The sequence below is a fragment of the Mercenaria mercenaria genome, chromosome 3 (genome assembly GCF_021730395.1).
Source record: "Mercenaria mercenaria strain notata chromosome 3, MADL_Memer_1, whole genome shotgun sequence".
NCBI classification, from domain to species: domain Eukaryota; kingdom Metazoa; phylum Mollusca; class Bivalvia; order Venerida; family Veneridae; genus Mercenaria; species Mercenaria mercenaria.
In genome coordinates, this window is record NC_069363.1 from 39008269 (window position 1) to 39027862 (window position 19594).

General features: G+C 36.4%; 1 protein-coding gene across 10 annotated transcripts in view; it reads right to left on the reverse strand.

The window, feature by feature from the left end:
• LOC123525825 (multiple PDZ domain protein-like) overlaps positions 1 to 19594 on the reverse strand; it is a 284883-nt gene that overhangs the window by 133358 nt on the left and 131931 nt on the right. For all 10 annotated transcript variants that reach the window (XM_053538242.1, XM_053538241.1, XM_053538237.1 and 7 more), the window contains 2 exons: positions 12242 to 12333; positions 11320 to 11455 (listed from right to left, as the gene is read on the reverse strand). In XM_053538242.1, coding sequence (XP_053394217.1) covers positions 11320 to 11455; positions 12242 to 12333 — 228 coding nt within the window. The remainder of the gene's footprint in view (positions 1 to 11319; positions 11456 to 12241; positions 12334 to 19594) is intronic.

A 19594-nucleotide genomic window follows, 5' to 3' on the forward strand; every position in this document is an offset into this window, starting at 1 on the left:
AACCTTTTGTGAATTGACTGTTTCTACTGGTAATCTATTGTGGCTTCTGACAGGTTCAACAAATATGTTAACTGAAAGTCTGTAGTAACCTAAAATGGCATGCCTGCTTCTACTAATCTATCGTGACATTACTGCTCTACTAATCTATACTGTGACATGGCTGTAATCCATCTGGGTTTGACTGTAACCCATCTTGATTAACTAATAATGACCCACATCTTCATTTGACTGAGACCTATATGGGTTTGACTGTGACCCATTTAGATTCACTGTAACTCATCTGGACTTGACTGTAATCCATCTGGGTTATGATCTGCATCTTCATTTGACTGTGACCCATCTGGCTGTGACTGTAACCAATCTGTGACTGTGATTCATTTGGGATTTGACTGTGACTCATCTGTTTCTGACTGGGACCAATATGAGTTTAAAACTGTGACTCAAATAGTACAGTCATTTTAAATGCCCAGAAATACAGAAGTTTTCATTTATTTATGAGTCTGCAGTTATATGCACAGATGTGCTATAAAAGCTAGCACATTATGTTCTGAGAAAGTGACAAACGGCTGATGCACTATAAACAAACAAATTGGTTTATGTATATAAGCTCTCTTACCAAGCTGCACCTTAAATACCAAAGCATCTCCTGGCAACCTTACATAACAACATTTCTGTTAAACAAGCCACTCCAAGATAGATGATATAATCAAAGCAAGCTATTTGCTTTGTAAATGGTGATCGATAATTTGTGCATGTCAAAAATCATCAGTCATTAAGATGTCTAACACTGATTGATACACTACAAGCATTCAAGTACCTCTTCAACACAAGGAGAAAGCACTGTAAAATAGAGAAACTTCCCTGGATAAGAGGAACACTTCTTGATAATGAATATCTTGCTAAAATATTTATTTTTTTGTGCAACAACTATAGTAAACTGAATTCTGTTTGTTTAACACCATAACTCCTTCTGTGCAAGTAAGGGCAACTTCTTTACAATCTACTGGATACATTGTCTTCCACTGCACTTCATGGTGATCACCTTTATGCTGTTCCCAAGAACTCCCTTGAAATCTGTGGCAGAAGTTTGCTACAAAAAGATTTTGCAATGGACTGACAAGAAAAAATCAACCAACTTATCAACCAGCCAACAGAATCTAATATCAACTAACTGTGAGGTGACTGCTACAAACCCTTTCTTTACTTCATTTTAAGGGTGTATGTTCATAAAACAGTTGAAAAAAAAAACTTTATATTTCAAAATACATCCCCACAAAGGCATTTTGGTGGATGCTACACAAATTTATGCAAACAATATTAAATGAATTCAATCAACTCTACTGCGAATGACTTCTGCCTTGGGCTCACTGTGTACATTTGACTCTCTACAGAAAATGTTCATCTTCAAATAATCACATGGGAACACGGAAATTTCTATATACAGCTAAACACAAATGATGGATTTTCCAGATGGATTGTAATGTGAGCCAAACAGATTACTTGACTAATGACAAATTCATGTTCTATAGTAGAAAGTCAACCAGTCAACCAGTCCTAATGCTGCAATTTATTCAACAACTTTTCCAGATAAATGGTTTCCGACAAGTTCAACAAAAGGCCTTCACAGTAAAATCTTTAAGCTATGAAATTCTGAGCATAAATTTCTTACAATTTTAACAATATATTTTTGATTAGTAAAAGTCTCTCTTTTAATGCCATCTTTTGAATTACTGGTTTATATGTAATGTTACGAGGCTCTACATAAGCCTCATCTGGTATAAACTATATGTACATAACTAGCAGCGTGACTTTATAATATGGAACTTAGAATAATGTGTCAAGAATGACTACATTGCCTTATCTGTCATAACCTACCTACCAAATAATCATTAAGATTATTTTTCACATAACCAGTGTCACAGCCCAATCACGTGATTGCGCTACGTCATTTTGAGCTTGAAAGTGAAAGTGGAAAGGTAAACAAAAATTATAAAACAGGGCATAAGTTTTTTCAGTATATTGTGTTAATATCATGCACATGATTCGAAACCTATTTGAAAGTGCTACCCCCAGTACTATGATTTCCCCACCAAAACCTCCTTTTAACGCTATTCCTGTTCAACCACTTTTGACATTGTGCGCTCATTGTGAAAGTCAACTGAACAGGAATAGCATTAAAACGAGGTTTTGGTGGGGAAATCATAGTACTGGGGGTAGTACTTTCAAATAGGTTTCGAATCATGTGCATGATATTAACATAATATATAGAATAAAAAACTTACACCCTGATTTTTCATTTTTGTTTACCTTTCTACTTTCACTTTCAAGCTCAAAATGACGTAGCGTGATCACGTGATTGGGCACACTGATAACAGGAAATAACTGTGATAAGACTCTATCTTTGCCCCATCTGGCACTATTATGTACCTAAGTTGCAAATGAAAGGAAGCAACGGTGACAAGACTCTATCTTTGCCACATCTGTCACTATTATGTACCTAAGTTGAAAATGAAATGAAACAACTGTGACAAGACTCTATCTTTGCCCCATCTGTCACTATTATGTACCTAAGTTGCAAATGAAAGGAAGCAGCTGTGACAAGACTCTTTCTTTGTCCCATCTGGCACTATTATGTACCTAAGTTGCAAATGAAAGGAAGCAACTGTGACAAGACTCTATCTTTGCCCCATCTGGCTCTATTGTGTACCTAAGATGCAAACGAAAGGTAACAATGGTGACAAGACTCTATCTTTGCCCCATCTGGCTCTATTATGTATATAAGTTGCAAATGAAAGGAAGCAATGGCGACAAGACTCAATCTTTGCCCCATCTGTTACTATTATGTACCTAAGTTGCAAATGAAAGGTAACAATGGTGACAAGACTCTATCTTTGCCCCATCTGGCACTATTATGTACCTAAGTTGAAAATGAAAGGAAGCAACTGTGACAAGATTCTATCTTTGCCCCATCTGGCTCTATTGTGTACCTAAGTTGCAAATGAAAGGTAACAATGGTGACAAGACTCTATCTTTGCCCCATCTGTCACTATTATGTACCTAAGTTGCAAATGAAAGGAAGCAACTGTGGCAAGACTCTATCTTTGCCACATCTGGCTCTATTGTGTACCTAAGTTGCAAATTAAAGGTAGCAATGGTGACAAGACTCGACATACATCTTTGCCCCATCTGGCTCTTTTATGTACCTAAGTTGCAAATGAAAGGAAGCAACTGTGACAAGACTCAATATATATCTTTGCCCCATTTGACTCTATTATGCACCTAAGTTGCAAATGAAAGGTAACAATGGTGACAAGACTCTATCTTTGCCCCATCTGTAACTATTATGTACCTAAGTTTCAAATGAAAGGTAACAATGGTGATAAGACTCTATCTTTGCCCCATCTGGTTCTATTATGTACCTAAGTTGCAAATGAAAGGTAACAATGGTGACAAGACTCTATCTTTGCCCCATCTGTAACTATTATGTACCTTAGTTTCAAATGAAAGGTAACAATGGTGACAAGACTCTATCTTTGCCCCATCTGGCTCTATTATGTACCTAAGTTGCAAGTGAAAGGTAGCAATGGAGACAAGACTCTATCTTTGCCCCCATCTGTCACTGGCAAATACTCCACAACTAATAAGCACAGTGAAGTTAATAAATTAAGGTGACTCAACAACTGACCTATCTGATATTATCTATATACTTAACTATCATTGTGACTTCATCATCGACAACAAGACTCAACAACTGATGTTTCTGGTATAAGCTATGAAACAACAACTTACTTGTCACATAAAATGTAGTAACAGTAAGAAGACTATACATCTGCCCAGTCTGGTTCAACTGTGCCTAGAACTAGCATTGTGACTTTATTTCACATAAGGTATCATTTATTACATAAAAGGTCTAAGGTTTGATGGAATACTGCAGGGAAAATGTAATAATAAACAGGAAAGTGATAAAAGTATAGAAGCCAATTCCCAATGGACACAATTCCAAGTCTATAAAATGTTGTTTAACAGATACAGACTGGATAAAAAATAATGGAAGGCAACCAGTCCAACACGTCTCCTGTCTTTACTGCAAAAATTTCCAGCCATTTCCTATCAAAATGAGACACCTCAAGGGTCATATTTCCAGGAGAAGCTTTTATATCAGTAGTCTACAACCTGATAAAGTTATTGGAAAAAAAAAGAAGAAAAGAGATCCACAATAGTTAGTCCACATCAAAGTCAGATGAAGAAAAGCATTACAAGGGGGTATCATATGACATAAGTACTGGCAATAAGTATTGACCTTCGCTCATATTTTGTATGTTTCCGTAAATTAATTGTTGGTGTCTGAACCATATATAATAACAATACAAGTATTGAAAAACCAAAAATATACATTCATCATGCTTCAAGTGCGGACTATAATAAATCTACCAATCTCAGGGTTGTGTTTCGAGCTCTGTGTCCAACCATATCATTTTTCTTTTATTTCATCTGTAAACTTAACTGACAGGAAAATTGTCACACTTACTATGATTTTATGATTTAATGTTCATTTATTGAAAGATACTCCACTATTAAATATTCTTCTATGTATATGTCACCCATGTTAGTAAACCGTTTTACAAAATTTGTTGTTTTGGCCAAATAGGCTATTTTGTGGGGATATGAATTCGTGTAGAAAAATCTAACTTTATTTTGTCCGTTTGGATTTTATTTAATTGACTTACACAACACTGAAATCCAAAAAAAATCAGTCCCCCACTTATATTAATGATTTCACAGTACTCAAAGTAGGTTTCCCTTTGTGACTTCAAATGAACTTTTGCAATAATAAATTGCAATTCAAGCATATTTGGTAAGGGATCACTGGCAAAATCATATTTCTAAAATATCTTTGCACTTTGCGTTTTTAATGATCATTTTCAAAATAAAAATTTTACATAATTATGAAAACTATGTCTCTCAACAAAGCTGGTAAAAATCTGCACATCGTCTTAATAAATAATGAATGATGGACAAAAAGTTATTGTAAAAGCTCCCTTGTGGGCCTTTAGCACTCAGAGAAGCTTAAAACAAAAGTTTTTTTTATAAGAATGCCAAACTTTATAAAGATCCTTCAAGAGAAATAATTCAGTTAAAGAAGAAAGACAAGCACAACACACTTAATTTTTCAATATGTCATGTTTTCTTGTAAAGATTGTGACTGTAAGACAGCCTGGTGCATTAGGTCATGACAACTGGGAATTATAATGTTAACGAAATATTTTCTTTCTAACGGCATGTTCTAATCTCTGGCCTGGCCTGGCCCGGCCCGGCCTGGCCTGGCCTGGCCCGATGAGCCCAATTTTCGACTGGGCCGGGCCAGGCCAGGCCAGGCCAGGCCAGGCCAGATTTTATTGTACATAGAGAAATGAATGGCATGAAATCTAAATATACAATTACAATAGCAGGCAGTATTAACCTGCATTGTTTACTTGCTGCATGTCAAACAAAATGAGAAACCAGTCCCCTGGAGAATCATTGATTAGCCATCATTCATCTTATTTGAAATACAGATTTGCACTGAAGAAAATGGTGTAACTAAATGATAACTACCCATTTTTTTCTGTGATCAAATTATTTAAAGTCAACTTAAACACTTAGTTTTAAAACTAATGGCTAATTTCATTGATAAGCTTACCTGCTGCAATATAACTGAATATTTGCATGCATCTCTTTGGGAATTGTAATTACAGGTTGTGTCCCTACTATCCTTAGCTGACCTTCTAACTGTTCAGTTGAACTTTTAATGTGTTTGGTTTAGTTAATCTGATGTTCAATTTATGGAAGAGTAATAAAAATAATATTCATTGTGGGACCTCTAACTCATTGTCAGGGTGTTGGCATTTTAGATTATTGATATTTGTCTTGCACAAAAAAATAATGGTGCATTGTGTTTATGTAATTTCTAAGTGATACATTTAATGCTAAAAGATGCTCTTGAGCCTGTTTCACAAAACTTTGTAGGATTTTTTTCCCACATACTTATATCAATATAAAAACAATCTTACAAATATATTCAGTATATGTATAACCTAAACTACAAAATTTATATATTGCTTCCCCGCACCATACTATCCCAGATTCTAGAACGGAGATAGCATTATTTTAGAAATTGAAAGTTGTTGTCCGTTAGTATGGACAGGTGCCATTCTTTATTTTACACCATATTTGTAACCTGAAAATATCTAAATTGACCAAAATAACATGCAATTAAAGTTTACCAATGACACAGTGGCGTAGTGATAAGTTCTGCGACTTTCACACATGTTACCATGGGTTCGATTTCAATTCAGATTGTTTTCATTAAATCAATTTAATGTCATTTTATTGATACTGGTTTTGTTCTTACAACATTTTATGGTAATAACTTGTATGTAGAAGAATGTCAAATACTTGTGTATTTCATTCAATAAATGAACAATAAATCACGATAAGTGACAATTTTCCTGCATTCTAAGTTTACAGAGGAAATTTAAAAAAAATGATAATGAAAATGGTCAAACAGGTCACGGTTTCGAACTTACAGTCCCGAGATTGGTAGCTGAACGTTTTGTCAGCACAACTTTATCTGCATGTACGACCTGGCAGTAAAGAAATGTAACTTGTTTATATTTTATTTGGTTTTCAATATTTATTATTTTATTTATGTTTGGGCACCGATTTTTTTACGGAAGCATATGGAATATTCTTGAGTGCTAGTTCAATAATTTCAGACAATACTAAATAATCCTCAATAGACAAAATAATAAACTTAGTTAGCTTATTCAATTTGGGGAAAACCAAGCCACCAGTCAAGAGTCAATTGAGGTGAAGATCCCCTGATAATAGTCATAACAATTAATCAGGCATCGCCTTTAAATTAGACATAATAGTTATGTTAGCTACAGGCTTATTCCCAGGTGTATAATTTTACAGAATGAGAGTTCAAAATGTATTTATATAATGTCTGAAATATCCAAACTTATTCCAAAAGTCAGATTTTAAAGTTGCTATAAAAATCACTTTCACCTTTTACGAAATTGAAATCTATGGCCTGGCCTGGCCTGGCCTGGCCCGGCTCGGTCGAAAATTGGGCTCATCGGGCCAGGCCAGGCCAGGCCAGGCCGGGCCAGGCCAGGCCAGGCCAGAGATTAGAACATGCCCTTTCTAACATGTCAAATGTGTGAAGACAAACAAGCCAGGGCTAATTTGATAGAGTGCAATGTGATAAATTTCAATATTTGTCAGGGTGAAACAAATCTGATACAAGTGATTAATGCTGGTCCTATGTTGCTTGTCTTATTTTCTTTAATTTACGAGTGATAAATTAACACCGCCTCCCCCTCCCCTCCTCCCCCACCCCTCTAAAACCCTGGAACTTATACACAATACATTTTCTGCTTTATGCTCCCATCTTTTTTATGCATGTTTTTCCTTGAGATGACACAGTGACAGAGTGTGACTGATCTTACTTGAATAGTATTCTGACAGAATAAATCTAGTTAGAAACAAGTAAATGAAGTACAAAAAGGGCCATAATTCTGACAAACTGCAAGTGAGGTAATGTATCTTTGCCTGCTTACTCATCTAAGCATGATAAACAAGTGTACAAAAGTTTCAAAGCTACAGCTCTTGCAGTTTTTAATAAAAACATGGACCTAATGAAAAATGACACTTTTTAAATCAGACAAGACTTAGTATAAAGATAACCATCTGACTTTTAACCCTTACCCTGCTAAATTTCTATAATGAACTTGTCCATCTTTGAATTTGGACAGCACCACTAACTGTTAAGGGGTGCTTACCAATAGGATACTGACTGAATAGCGAACAGTGCAGATCATGATCTACACTGGTCGCAAAAGCAGAATCAGTCGTGCCCAGCATGCTAAGGGTTAATGGCAAAATGGTCATATTGCAGAATATATTCTGTTTTATTTAAAGCCTATGCTCACTGTACAATGCAACACTTCTGGCGTACTTACGTTGGACTTAAAAGTACTAACACACTATACTGTAAAGAAACGGAAATATTTCAATATTCTCCAGATGCCATCTCTATGTCAATGATAAACAGAATTGATTCTATATTTGTCTGAAGAAACTAGGTATGAATACAAAATACAGGATTTATCAAGATCAGATGTCTATTTCTGTGGTGATAAAACATTCCTGGAAGTTGCCGATATTTTCTGGGCTTGAAGATTTAACCCTTTGCATTTAATTCACTGGAGAATCTTCTGATTTGTTTCAGAACAGAATTTTCTAGTGCGATTATTGTATTTTTCAACTTTGTATGTACAGTCATTCCTGTGTATCAAGACAAACCCTGGAACAGCCAAAGTTTATTTTGTTTGCTTCTGGTTTAACGCAGTTTTTCAACTGTATTTCAGTTATGTAATGTGCAGTTAACCTAACCAGTGTTCCTAGATTCTGTACCAGTACCTGTTCTCCGCAAGTAACAGCCAACTTCCCCCTTTAGACTCAAAATGTCTTTCATCAAATCATCACAAGAGAACAAACGCCTCACCCTGGGATCCAACTTATGACCCCGCAATCCATAGATCTGTGCTCTCCCTATTGAGCTAAGCTGGCGAGTGGAACAGCCGAAGACGATCTCTTTTTGCAGATGCGTTTAACATTAAGGAAATGATACTTTGCAAATGCTTAAATGAAAATCAAAATTGCTGTTTTTAGCATCAGGTGGTCTCTGTCCACAGATTATCTTACGTATAAATCTGATTGTACAAAATGTATTAAGATATTCTTAAAATCTCTAATTACCACACTCAACATTAATTTATTATGTTCTATTTACAAAGAACGTCACAAGAACTTATTCAGTTTTAAGAAGTATTTTCTGTGCGCAGTACATTTAATTACTTAAACCTAATTTGAGCCGTGCCATGAGAAAACCAACATAGTGGGTATGCGACCAGCATGGATCCAGACCAGCCTGCGCATCTGCGCAGTCTGGTCAGGCTCCATGCTGTTCGCTTTTAAAGCCTATTGGAATTGGAGAAACTGTTAGCGAACAGCATGGAGCCTGACCAGACTGCGCGGATGCGCAGGCTGGTCTGGATCCATGCTGGTCGCATACCCACTATGTTGGTTTTCCCATGGCACGGCTCATTTAGTGCTTAAGTTTTTTAACTTCTGTGAGGGCCAAGTGACAGCATCACTTCTGATAAAAGGGCAGTGACACTAGTATTTTTGTTAAAAAAAGACACTGGTCCCAAATGGGCCTAAGTCTCTTACCTGAAGAGGACACAACCTTTAGACTTTTGCTTCTGAGGAAGTTTGGTGACATCCACTGAGCAATTCAGTATAAGTTATTTAAAGGTTTCTTTCTCTTTTTTTTTTTTGCTGTGGCAGCTCCTAAAAGTGGCCAAGCAAGCAGAACCATTCTAAAAAACTTGAGGGAGGAACTTACAAGGATGCTACAGACCAAGTTTGGTGAAGATCTATCAAGTGGTTATATATTGTTAGAAGAAGTCATTTAAAAGCTCAGACCAAGCTGAACTATTTGAACAAACTTGTGAGAATACCAGATATAATAAGACTACAGACCATGTTTGGTAACAATCCATAAGAAGTCAATTAAAGGCTTTTTTTTATTTTTTCCTCTCGTGACCCTCAAGAGAGGATCTTACAAGTATGCTAGAGACCAAGTTTGGTGAAGATCACCAATTGCTTCATGAGAAGAAGTTATCAAACATTTTTATATTTTTACCCCTGGTGGCCCCTCAATTAAAAAGACCTAAGAGAAGACAATAAAAGGATGCTTAAGACCAAGCCTGGTGCAATAAATCAATTGGTTCATAAGAAGTCCTTTAATGTTTTATTATTTTTAGCTTTGGTGACACCTAAAAGGGGCCAATCACATGAACCTCTTTTTCTTACACTGAGCCGCAGATTAGCTTCTTGAATGCATTGCAATCAAGTGAAAAACAATTATCAAGTAAGCAGATACCAAAAACATTAAAGTGGCTAGGATACATCCCAGAATTTCATCTCAATATCTTTCTATTATTCCAAAATAACTTGATTATCATGACAGGACAATCATTCTAAGCAGATGAAAAGCACTTTTTTTTCTTTCTAGTGTCCTTGTCATTACCAGATATAGATCTCTTTTGATAAACCATACTACAGTTAAGTTCCATTGTTGATTATATGGACATACACTTCTTCTAATCCAATCTATCTTATTTCCCAATTATATGAAATAAATCAATTACCTCACACAGTAAAAGCATTTGTAAGAGGACATCATAACTTGTCATTAATAATTGATCGTGCAATGAGAATTCACTCGTTCCATTTAATCTGAGGACGTCATTAGGCCTTGGTTCAAGTGTAAATTTGGGATCTGTAATTACAGCGGGATTTTGATATTACACGATTTTCCAATTTCCCACTGTATTCCCGCAATTGTCAAATGAGAAAATAATGGAACATTAATCTAAATGATAAATGAATCTAGTATGATTACAAATAGAGACAATTTTTCGTCTGTTTAACCTTCAGTTTTACCCTACTTCCGTGATTGCTGTTTAATGCTACTTTAAAACAGCATTTCAGTGCTTCTTACTTAACCTCAGAAGACATTCCTTTCCTAGTTTTAATTCTGTGTACCTACTAAGTCTTGTATAATTTAGGCATGATACCATTTCCAACAGAATTTTCAGTTCAGTAACAGTGGCAGTTCACCTTACCAGTGTTTCTGGAGACTGCAGACATATATCAGACAATTGAACAACATGAACCAGAGGTGGAGGATGCCATTGTCTGAACAACATGGACCAGAGGTGGAGGATATCATATATCAGACAACTGAACAACATGAACCAGAGGTGGAAGATGTCATATATCACTCGATAAAAAGGGGGCAATAAAGCAGTGTATTATAATCACTGAGGCAAAAAAGGGAAGTTTGGCTAAAAAAAAAAAATGAATGGTTGTAAGACGGGCAGGGTGCCTGGCGGGGCAACAGGGCGGAACAAATTTTGGAACGGGCGATGCGCCCTGCTGTAAATAGCTAGCTGGAGCACTGGACATTAACATATTATATCTTTGGAACAATTAGTGATGTGTCCAAGTCTCATAAACATGCCTCACTTTTTTAGAATAATAGTAACTAGTTATTTTTGATTTTTTTTTTCTATTTTTAGCTCTTTTGGCCCCTGTGTGCAGTAGAGCAGAACTGGTTTATGAGAGTTTATAATACACAGCCCCAGGTTTGAAAGACCACTTTTTCAGGGTACAGTATGCCAAACAATACTCTGCATGTCTTACCTAAATACTGCTGGAGTTTTTCAAACTTGGCACCATGCTGATATCTTGCTAGTTTAAGATGGACAACTTGACCAGTATTGCGCAATACTTCAACTGCATCATGGTTACTGAATCCTTGCAAAGGCTGACCATCAACCTGATCAAAAGAAAACTAGATTTGGTAATTATAGAACCACACACTAATATAATATGATGACAGACAAGGTTTCCTGCAATCAGATATCACCATCTAAATGTTCAAGCAGACAATGGATCTATAATGACAATCTGCAATTTTTGATATCACATTGCTGTATATTGTTTGGCACTCTTTGGCCATTTAATGTAGTTCAAATGAGCACATACGTATCCAAGGGTGGATTCAGAGGAGGTGGACCCTGTGCACACCCTCTCCCTCCCCTAAAATCTGGTTAGCATGAATAAGTAACAATTGTTATAGATTAAACAAGATACACTCTTTTCAGTAAGAAAAACAATTCATCACTCACATAAGACCATATCAGAAATATCTACAATTGCTGAAGCTGAGGGTCTGGATGACAGTATGATAAAAGATATAAATGTGTCAAAGTTCTTTGTTTTCCAAAATTATCAAACTGAAATTTGACCTTGTTTTTAACATTATGGCTAAATTATACATAGGCCATATTCCAAATTATGAGGCATATTTGTCATAGATTTTCCAAGGTGGGTACTGCATTGTCAACAAAAAAAAATTGCCCCACTCTAAACCAAAATGCTGGATCTGCCCCTGTATGTCTGTATCAGCCTAAAAAAGAGAACATCTCTAATAGACATAATGTGTTCACAACCTTTAAGCATGAATAAATCTCGTTAATGTATAACTGATCACCCAAAATTTAAACACCACCTCTACAAACGGCATTACAGATGGAAATCTGCAAACACTGAATTACATTACCTCAATGATTTGATCATTGACTTGTATCTGACCATCCTGTGCTGCGGCACTTCCTGGTGTAATACTCTTCACAAATATACCACATAGATCATCTGAAAGTAGAACATTAACATATGAGCCGTGCCATGGGAAAACCAACATAGTGGCTTTGCGACCAGCATGGATCCAGACCAGCCTGCGCATCCGCGCAGTCTGGTCAGGATCCATGCTGTTCGCTAACAGTTTCTCCAATTCCAATAGGCTTTAAAAGCGAACAGCTTGGAGCCTGACCAGACTGCGCGGATGCGCAGGCTGGTCTGGATCCATGCTGGTCGCACACCCACTATGTTGGTTTTCCCATGGCACGGCTCATATCATCTGAGAACTAACTGCTACTGTAAAATAAAACTGTGTCCATACGACATGGATATCACTATGTGATGTTAGGATATAAAATGTTTTGAGTTTTTACCTTTATGCGTGATCATGACTTTTCAGCTTGGGGTCTAGGTCTTACATGTGACACATTGTCTAGTAACGGTGACTATTTGTGCCAGGTCACAAACTGACATCCATTTATATGGAAGTTATCACCGTCAAAAAAGACCCCTAAGGTGACCTTGACCTTTTAGGTAGGGGTCTAGGTCTTGCATGCAACACAATGTCTAATTATGGTGACTGTGTAATGAAACTTGAATATCCATCCATTCATACAAGTTAAAGACTGGTGTAAAATCTTTTGACCTTCCAGCTCGATACTGACCTGTAAGGAAGGGGTACTGGTCTTGAATGCATGATGTGGTCTTGTTAGGGTGAATATTTGAGCCAAGTTATTTGAATATCCATGCACAGACTCGACAAGAAATATGACCTTATATCTTTGACCCTGTTATAGTAGTCATTTGTGAAAAGTTATTTCAAAACCAAACATTGCAAAATAAAGTTAAAGGCCAGACACACTTTTATGCACACACAAACATACACTGATAAGACACGGACATAAAACAAATGCACAAAAATTTTAATGGCGTGGAGGGGGCGAGTAAAAATTTTAAATTCCTTATATATGTGTGAGGACTACACATGATGGGCAATATAATCAACATTATTCAGTCTTTTGCTCAGCTAAAGTCACAAGAACTTAATGATGTAAACAATGAAATCTATTTTGACATCTTGCCTCATATAAAAACAAGAGGACCATGATGGTCCTGAATCGCTCACCTATCTCCACATGACCCAGTGTTCAACTGAGTATGACATCGTTATTTCTATTATTTGACATAGTGACCTAGTTTTTGAGCACATGTGACCTAGATATCATCAAGATAAAAAATTCTGACCAATATTCATGAAGATCCATTGAAAAATATGGCCTCTAGAGAGGTCACAAGGTTTATCTATTATTTGACCTAATGACCTAGTTTTTGAAGGCACGTGACCCACTTTTAAACTTGACCTAGATATCATCAAGGTGAACATTCTCACCAACTTTCATGAAGATCTTGTGAAAAATATGGCCTCTAGAGAGGTCACAAGGTTTTTCTATTTTTCGACCTACTGACCTAGTTTTTGACCGCACATGACCCAGTTATGAACCTGACCTAGATATCATCAAGCTGAACATTCTCACCAATTTTCATGAAGATCCATTGAGAAATATGGCCACTAGAGAGGTCACAAGGTTTTTTCTATTTTTAGACCTACTGACCTAGTTTTTGACCCCACGTGACCCAGTTTTGAATCTGACTTAGATATCATCAAGATGAACATTCTGACCAACATTCATGAAGATCTCATGAAAAATATGGCCTCTAGAGAGGTCACAAGGTTTTTCTATTTTTAGATCTACTGACCTAGTTTTCAACCCCACGTGACCCAGTTTCGAACCTGACCTAGATATCTTCAAGGTAAACATTCTGACCAATTTTCATGAAGATCCACTGAAAAATATCGCCTCTAGAGAGGTCACAAGGTTTTCCTATTTTTAGACCTACTGACCTAGTTTTTGACCGCACATGACCCAGTTTCGAACTTGACCTAGATATCATCAAGGTGAACATTCTGACCAATTTTCATGAAGATCCATTGAGAAATATGGCCACTAGAGAGGTCACAAGGTTTTTCTATTTTTAGATCTACTGACCTAGTTTTTGACCCCACATGACCCAGTTTCGAACTTGACCTAGATATCATCAAGGTGAACATTCTGACCAATATTCATGAAGATCTCATGAAAAATATGGCCTCTAGAGACGTCACAAGGTTTTTCTATTTTTAGATCTACTGACCTAGTTTTTAACCCCACGTGACCCAGTTTCGAACTTGACCTTGATATCATCAAGATGAACATTCTGACCAATTTTCATGAAGATGCATTGAGAAATATGGCCTCTAGAGAGGTAACAAGGTTTTTCTATTTTTAGACCTAATGACCTAGTTTTTGACCCTACTTGACCCAGTTTCGAACTTGACCTAGATATCATCAGGATAAATATTCTGACCAATTTTCATGAAGATGCATTAAGAAATATGGCCTCTAGAGAGGTCACAAGGTTTTTCTATTTTTAGATCTACTGACCTAGTTTTTAACCCCATGCGACCCACTTTCGAACTTGACCTAGATATCATCAAGATGAACATTCTGACCAATTTTCATGAAGATGCATTGAGAAATATGGCCTCTAGAGAGGTCACAAGGTTATTCTATTTTTAGACCTAATGACCTAGTTTTTGACCCTACGTGACCCAGTTTCAAACTTAACCTAGATATCATCAAGATAAACATTCTGACCAATATTCATGAAAATCTCATGAAAAATATGGCCTCTAGAGAGGTCACAAGGTTTTTCTATTTTTAGACCTACTGACCTAGTTTTTGACCCTACGTGACCCAGTTTCCAACCTGACCTAGATATCATCAAGGTGAACATTCTGACCAATTTTCATGAAGATCTTGTGAAATATATGGCCTCTAGAGAGGTCACAAGGTTTCTCTATTTTTAGACCTACTGACCTAGTTTTTGAAGGCACGTGACCCAGTTTCGAACTTGACCTAGATATCATCAAGATGAACATTCTGACCAACTTTCATAAAGATCCCATGAAAAATGTGACCTCTAGAGTGGTCACAAGCAAAAGTTTACGGACGCACGGACGCACGGACGGACGACGGACACTGCGCGATCACAAAAGCTCACCTTGTCACTTTGTGACAGGTGAGCTAACAAGAGCACCGCCTTGCGGGTGCTGACGCTCATCTGATTTTTTTTGTGTAATAGAAATATTGTCCTACCCATGATTTTCTAAGTCTAAAAAGGGCCATCATTCTTGCAAAAAGCAGGATAGAGTTATGTTTCTTGATGTTCAGTGTCCACTTATGATGGTGAAAAACTGTTGCAAGTTTTAAAGCAATAGCTTTGATAGTTTATGAGAAAAGTTGACTTAAACATAATACTGATGATTTTCTAAGTCCAAAAGGGGCAATAATTATTGGAAAAAGCAGGATGGAGTTATGTTGCTTGCTGTACAGGGTCAGCTTATGATGGTCAACAAGTGTTGCAAGTTTCAAAGCAATAGCTTTGATAGTTTAAGAGAAAAAGCTGACCTAAACATAAAACTTAACCAAGAAATCTGATATTTTCTAAGTCCAAAAGGGGCCATAAATCTTGCAAAAAGCAGGATGGAGTTATGTTTCTTGCTGTACAGGGTCAACTTATGATGGTGAACAAGTGTTGCAAGTTTTAAAGCAATAGTTTTGATAGTTTAGGATAAAAGCTGACCTAAACATAAAACTTAACCAAGAAACTGATTTTCTAAGTCCAAAAGGGGCAATAAATCTTGCAAAAAGCAAGATGGAGTTATGTTTCTTGATGTACAGGGTCTGCTTATGATGGTGAACAAGTATTCCAAGTTTCAAAGCAATAGCTTTGATAGTTTAGGAGAAAAGTTGACCTAAACATAAAACTTAACCAAGAAATCTGATATTTTCTAAGTACAAAAGGGGCCATAAATCTTGCAAAAAGCAAGATGGAGTTATGTTTCTTGCTATACAGGGTCAGCTTATGATGGTGAACAAGTATTCCAAGTTTCAAAGCAATAGCTTTGATAGTTTAGGAGAAAAGCTGACCTAAACATAAAACTTAACCAGGCAACGCCGACGCCGACAACCGCTCAAGTGATGACAATAACTCATCATTTTTTTTTTCAAAAAATCAGATGAGCTAAAAATCATTATTCCTGGCAGGTTTGACATAAGAAATGGCCACAGTGCCACTCTGTAGAGACATAAAATCAACTACTGCAAGAAAAGGAATTATGCAATCAAGACTAGAGCTATAGGTCACATTATCTACGTATAAAACATGATAGCAAACAGTTACCAATTATTTTCTGGCAGAAATTTTCCTATTACCCATTTGTTTCTAGGCAACTTAATAAATGTATCCGAGGGAAAAAGGCAAGACAGAGCTAAATATGTAGTGCTATAGCGCTATTGCTTTCAATAAGATTGCTAAATCAAAAGCATTTTGTATGACAAATTTTATCTTGAATTTGAAAGCACAATGTTTTTAAAATACTGTCTAACTTGTGAATGTCTGTCCATGATTTTCAGATCCTCTCAGGCATTTTTCCATTTTCCCTATAAATTCATCTTCTATTAAACCTCATATCCATGGACATGACCTGCTACCATTCATTTTAAGCACATTGGAATATCGCAACTTTTGTTTCATAGTAAGGTACCAATGACTATAATGCTTACCATAGGGTTTTTGTATTTCAGACCATTAAATAGATAAAAGCGTTACCTTGTACATTTTTCGCTTTTGGTATCTTCTACTAGAGCATTATTAATGGTGCAAAAAGACCCACTACATATACAATCAAACTTGTGCTAGCGACCACCTGTGAATAGCAACCACCTGTCGACAACGACCGGTCTCTGGTCCCCCCCCCCCCCCCCCCCGCCCCGTAGAAAAATGCTAATAAAAAGGCCGTGAATAGCGACCACCTGGCGACTGCGACCAGCGACCGGCCGGATTCATTCCAAAGGGTCATATTTGCCCCCGAATAACTACCAAGCTGGACCGTTCCGGTATGAAAATATTTGAAATCTGCCGAATTTTCACAACTTTCGCATTACAGCAAACATAATAATCACTGCTTGATTGAAAATTTGCAAGTTTGCACTGGCTGAATTAATACGTAGAACATATAGAAAGCGAGAAGCTTCAAAAATACTTTTTTTATCAGCATGATAACTGCCAGCTGAGAAGTGACCCTTCCCCCCAAATAAAGTCCACCTGTGAACAAAGACCACTTTTGCTTGTTCCGAAGAGTGGTCTTTGTTCACAGGTTTGACTGTAGTTAGATACCTATTAGAAAAATGTATATCTTATTGTTTTTACAAAATTTTGAATTACCTCCCCCCACCCTCCCCCACCACCCCTTAATATGAAAGTATTAAAAAGCTGGGTATTAGTTTTGATTTCAATATAATTTCTAATTTCTAATTGCCATTTGACAGATATGTCAACAATATGAACCAAAATGCATGTTTTTAAAAGGATCAAATTCCAGATAAACAAAGGAAGGTTATAACAATTTTACAAACTTGCATTTCTAATGAATTTTGGTTAAATGTTTAGTTGTTCAAACAACTTTTTTATAAAAATAATAGTTCTTCTACTCATTATTCTGTAGGCTATGTATGTTAATCTTTACACTTACGCTATACTAACTCTAACTTGGTTAAGCAACCAAGGCCTTTTATTTTTGATCTTTCGGTTTACGGAACCGCCGCTCAAAAAAACGTGTTTTCAGAAAAAAAATAAAATTGGAAAAACGTGATTTTTTTATTTCCTCCGCTATGACATGAAAGCTTGCAGAAGAAAAAATGCATCGCGTATTGCAAAAAGAAAAAAAGTCTCGTTCTTCGAATATCTGTCACGGCGAACGAGTCAAATCAACATTAGGAATTCCAATAATTCTATTTTTAAACTTCATATCTTATGCATGACGTAAACGTCCAATTAAAATTTCCGATATATACTGCGCCCAATCAGCATGCTTGTTACGCGATTTACGAAACGTTTAAAAATGGCTGCGCCCAGGCTGTATTATTTCTAAACTTTTGAAGTAATTTTAATGAAAATGCAAGAACATTCAAAGTTGCGACGCAGTGCTTTCCTGGAAAAATGGCCAATTGTCGGTGTTATGCAGTCTGTATTTAGTATACAACTACGTTTATGGTAACTGTCGTTCGAATAGCGCAATGCTTATTACGGTGATTCTATGCACCGCTTGAAACTTTCAGTGAAAGCATTTTTTCCCCCGAAAAATATCATTTAAATACACAGTGATGACAGTAATTTTGTTTGATGATATAAACTGGTACAGGGAACATTAAAACTGTGTAATTGTAAGACCCGGTAAGCAAACGTTTCGCCTGTACAGCTTTTTGGCGTCCAGTAACCTATTTGTTTATAAGTTATGAATTACGTATTTTTAATGAAATTATTGTACGTCATATATTAACATCAGATTAATGTTGGTTATAGATGTAATTACTGTCTTTTCCAATGTAGCTGTGCAGTAGATGTGGCAAGACAAATATTGACTAACAGAATTTTCAAAGATCATTGCAAAGATGAACTGTTGTGTTACATTAGGCCTATTCATAAAATAAATTAACAAATACCAAGAAAACCATATGAGGAAAGGCAAGGCTTCCAGTTAACAGACATAGGCTAGGTGTCTGTTTACCTGATGGCTAGCCACTTCCTATTCCTAACACTTAAAAAGATAATTGCTTATTAGGCACAGTGCAGTGTATGTTGTCATATAACTGTACCCCTAAGTTTCAGACTGGGTCCATAAACAGCCAAGATGCTTGAAAGCTGCTGAGTGTAAAATCATATATCCATGGGTTTAAGATCTGATAGTGTTGTTCAAATGTGGGGAATATTAGATTCTTCCATCTGTTGTTTTAACAGAAGGTATTAATTTCAGTCAGTGTTTATCATATGACTTCTATGTCTCCAATCATTTAGTTTGTGAGAATATATGCAGTTTTTATGTATAGTACAGTCCTTTCAAGAAAAATGTTACAGCTACCTGCCCAGCTGTATATTAATGTAATTTCACAGAAATACCAAGACAAAATTTTTTCTCAAGCTGCTATGACAAGCCCCAAGGCTTATTTTTAATCAGATATAACCAAGGTCACAGGTATATTTGCAGGAAAAAGCATCAAAAGTGGGAAAGAAGATTATAACATGCAGCCTGTGTGATGTTATGTAGAATTTACCCATATTCCTTTCAAAGGTCCGTTTCCTACGGAGAAAAAAAATTCTGATTCTGTTTTTTAAT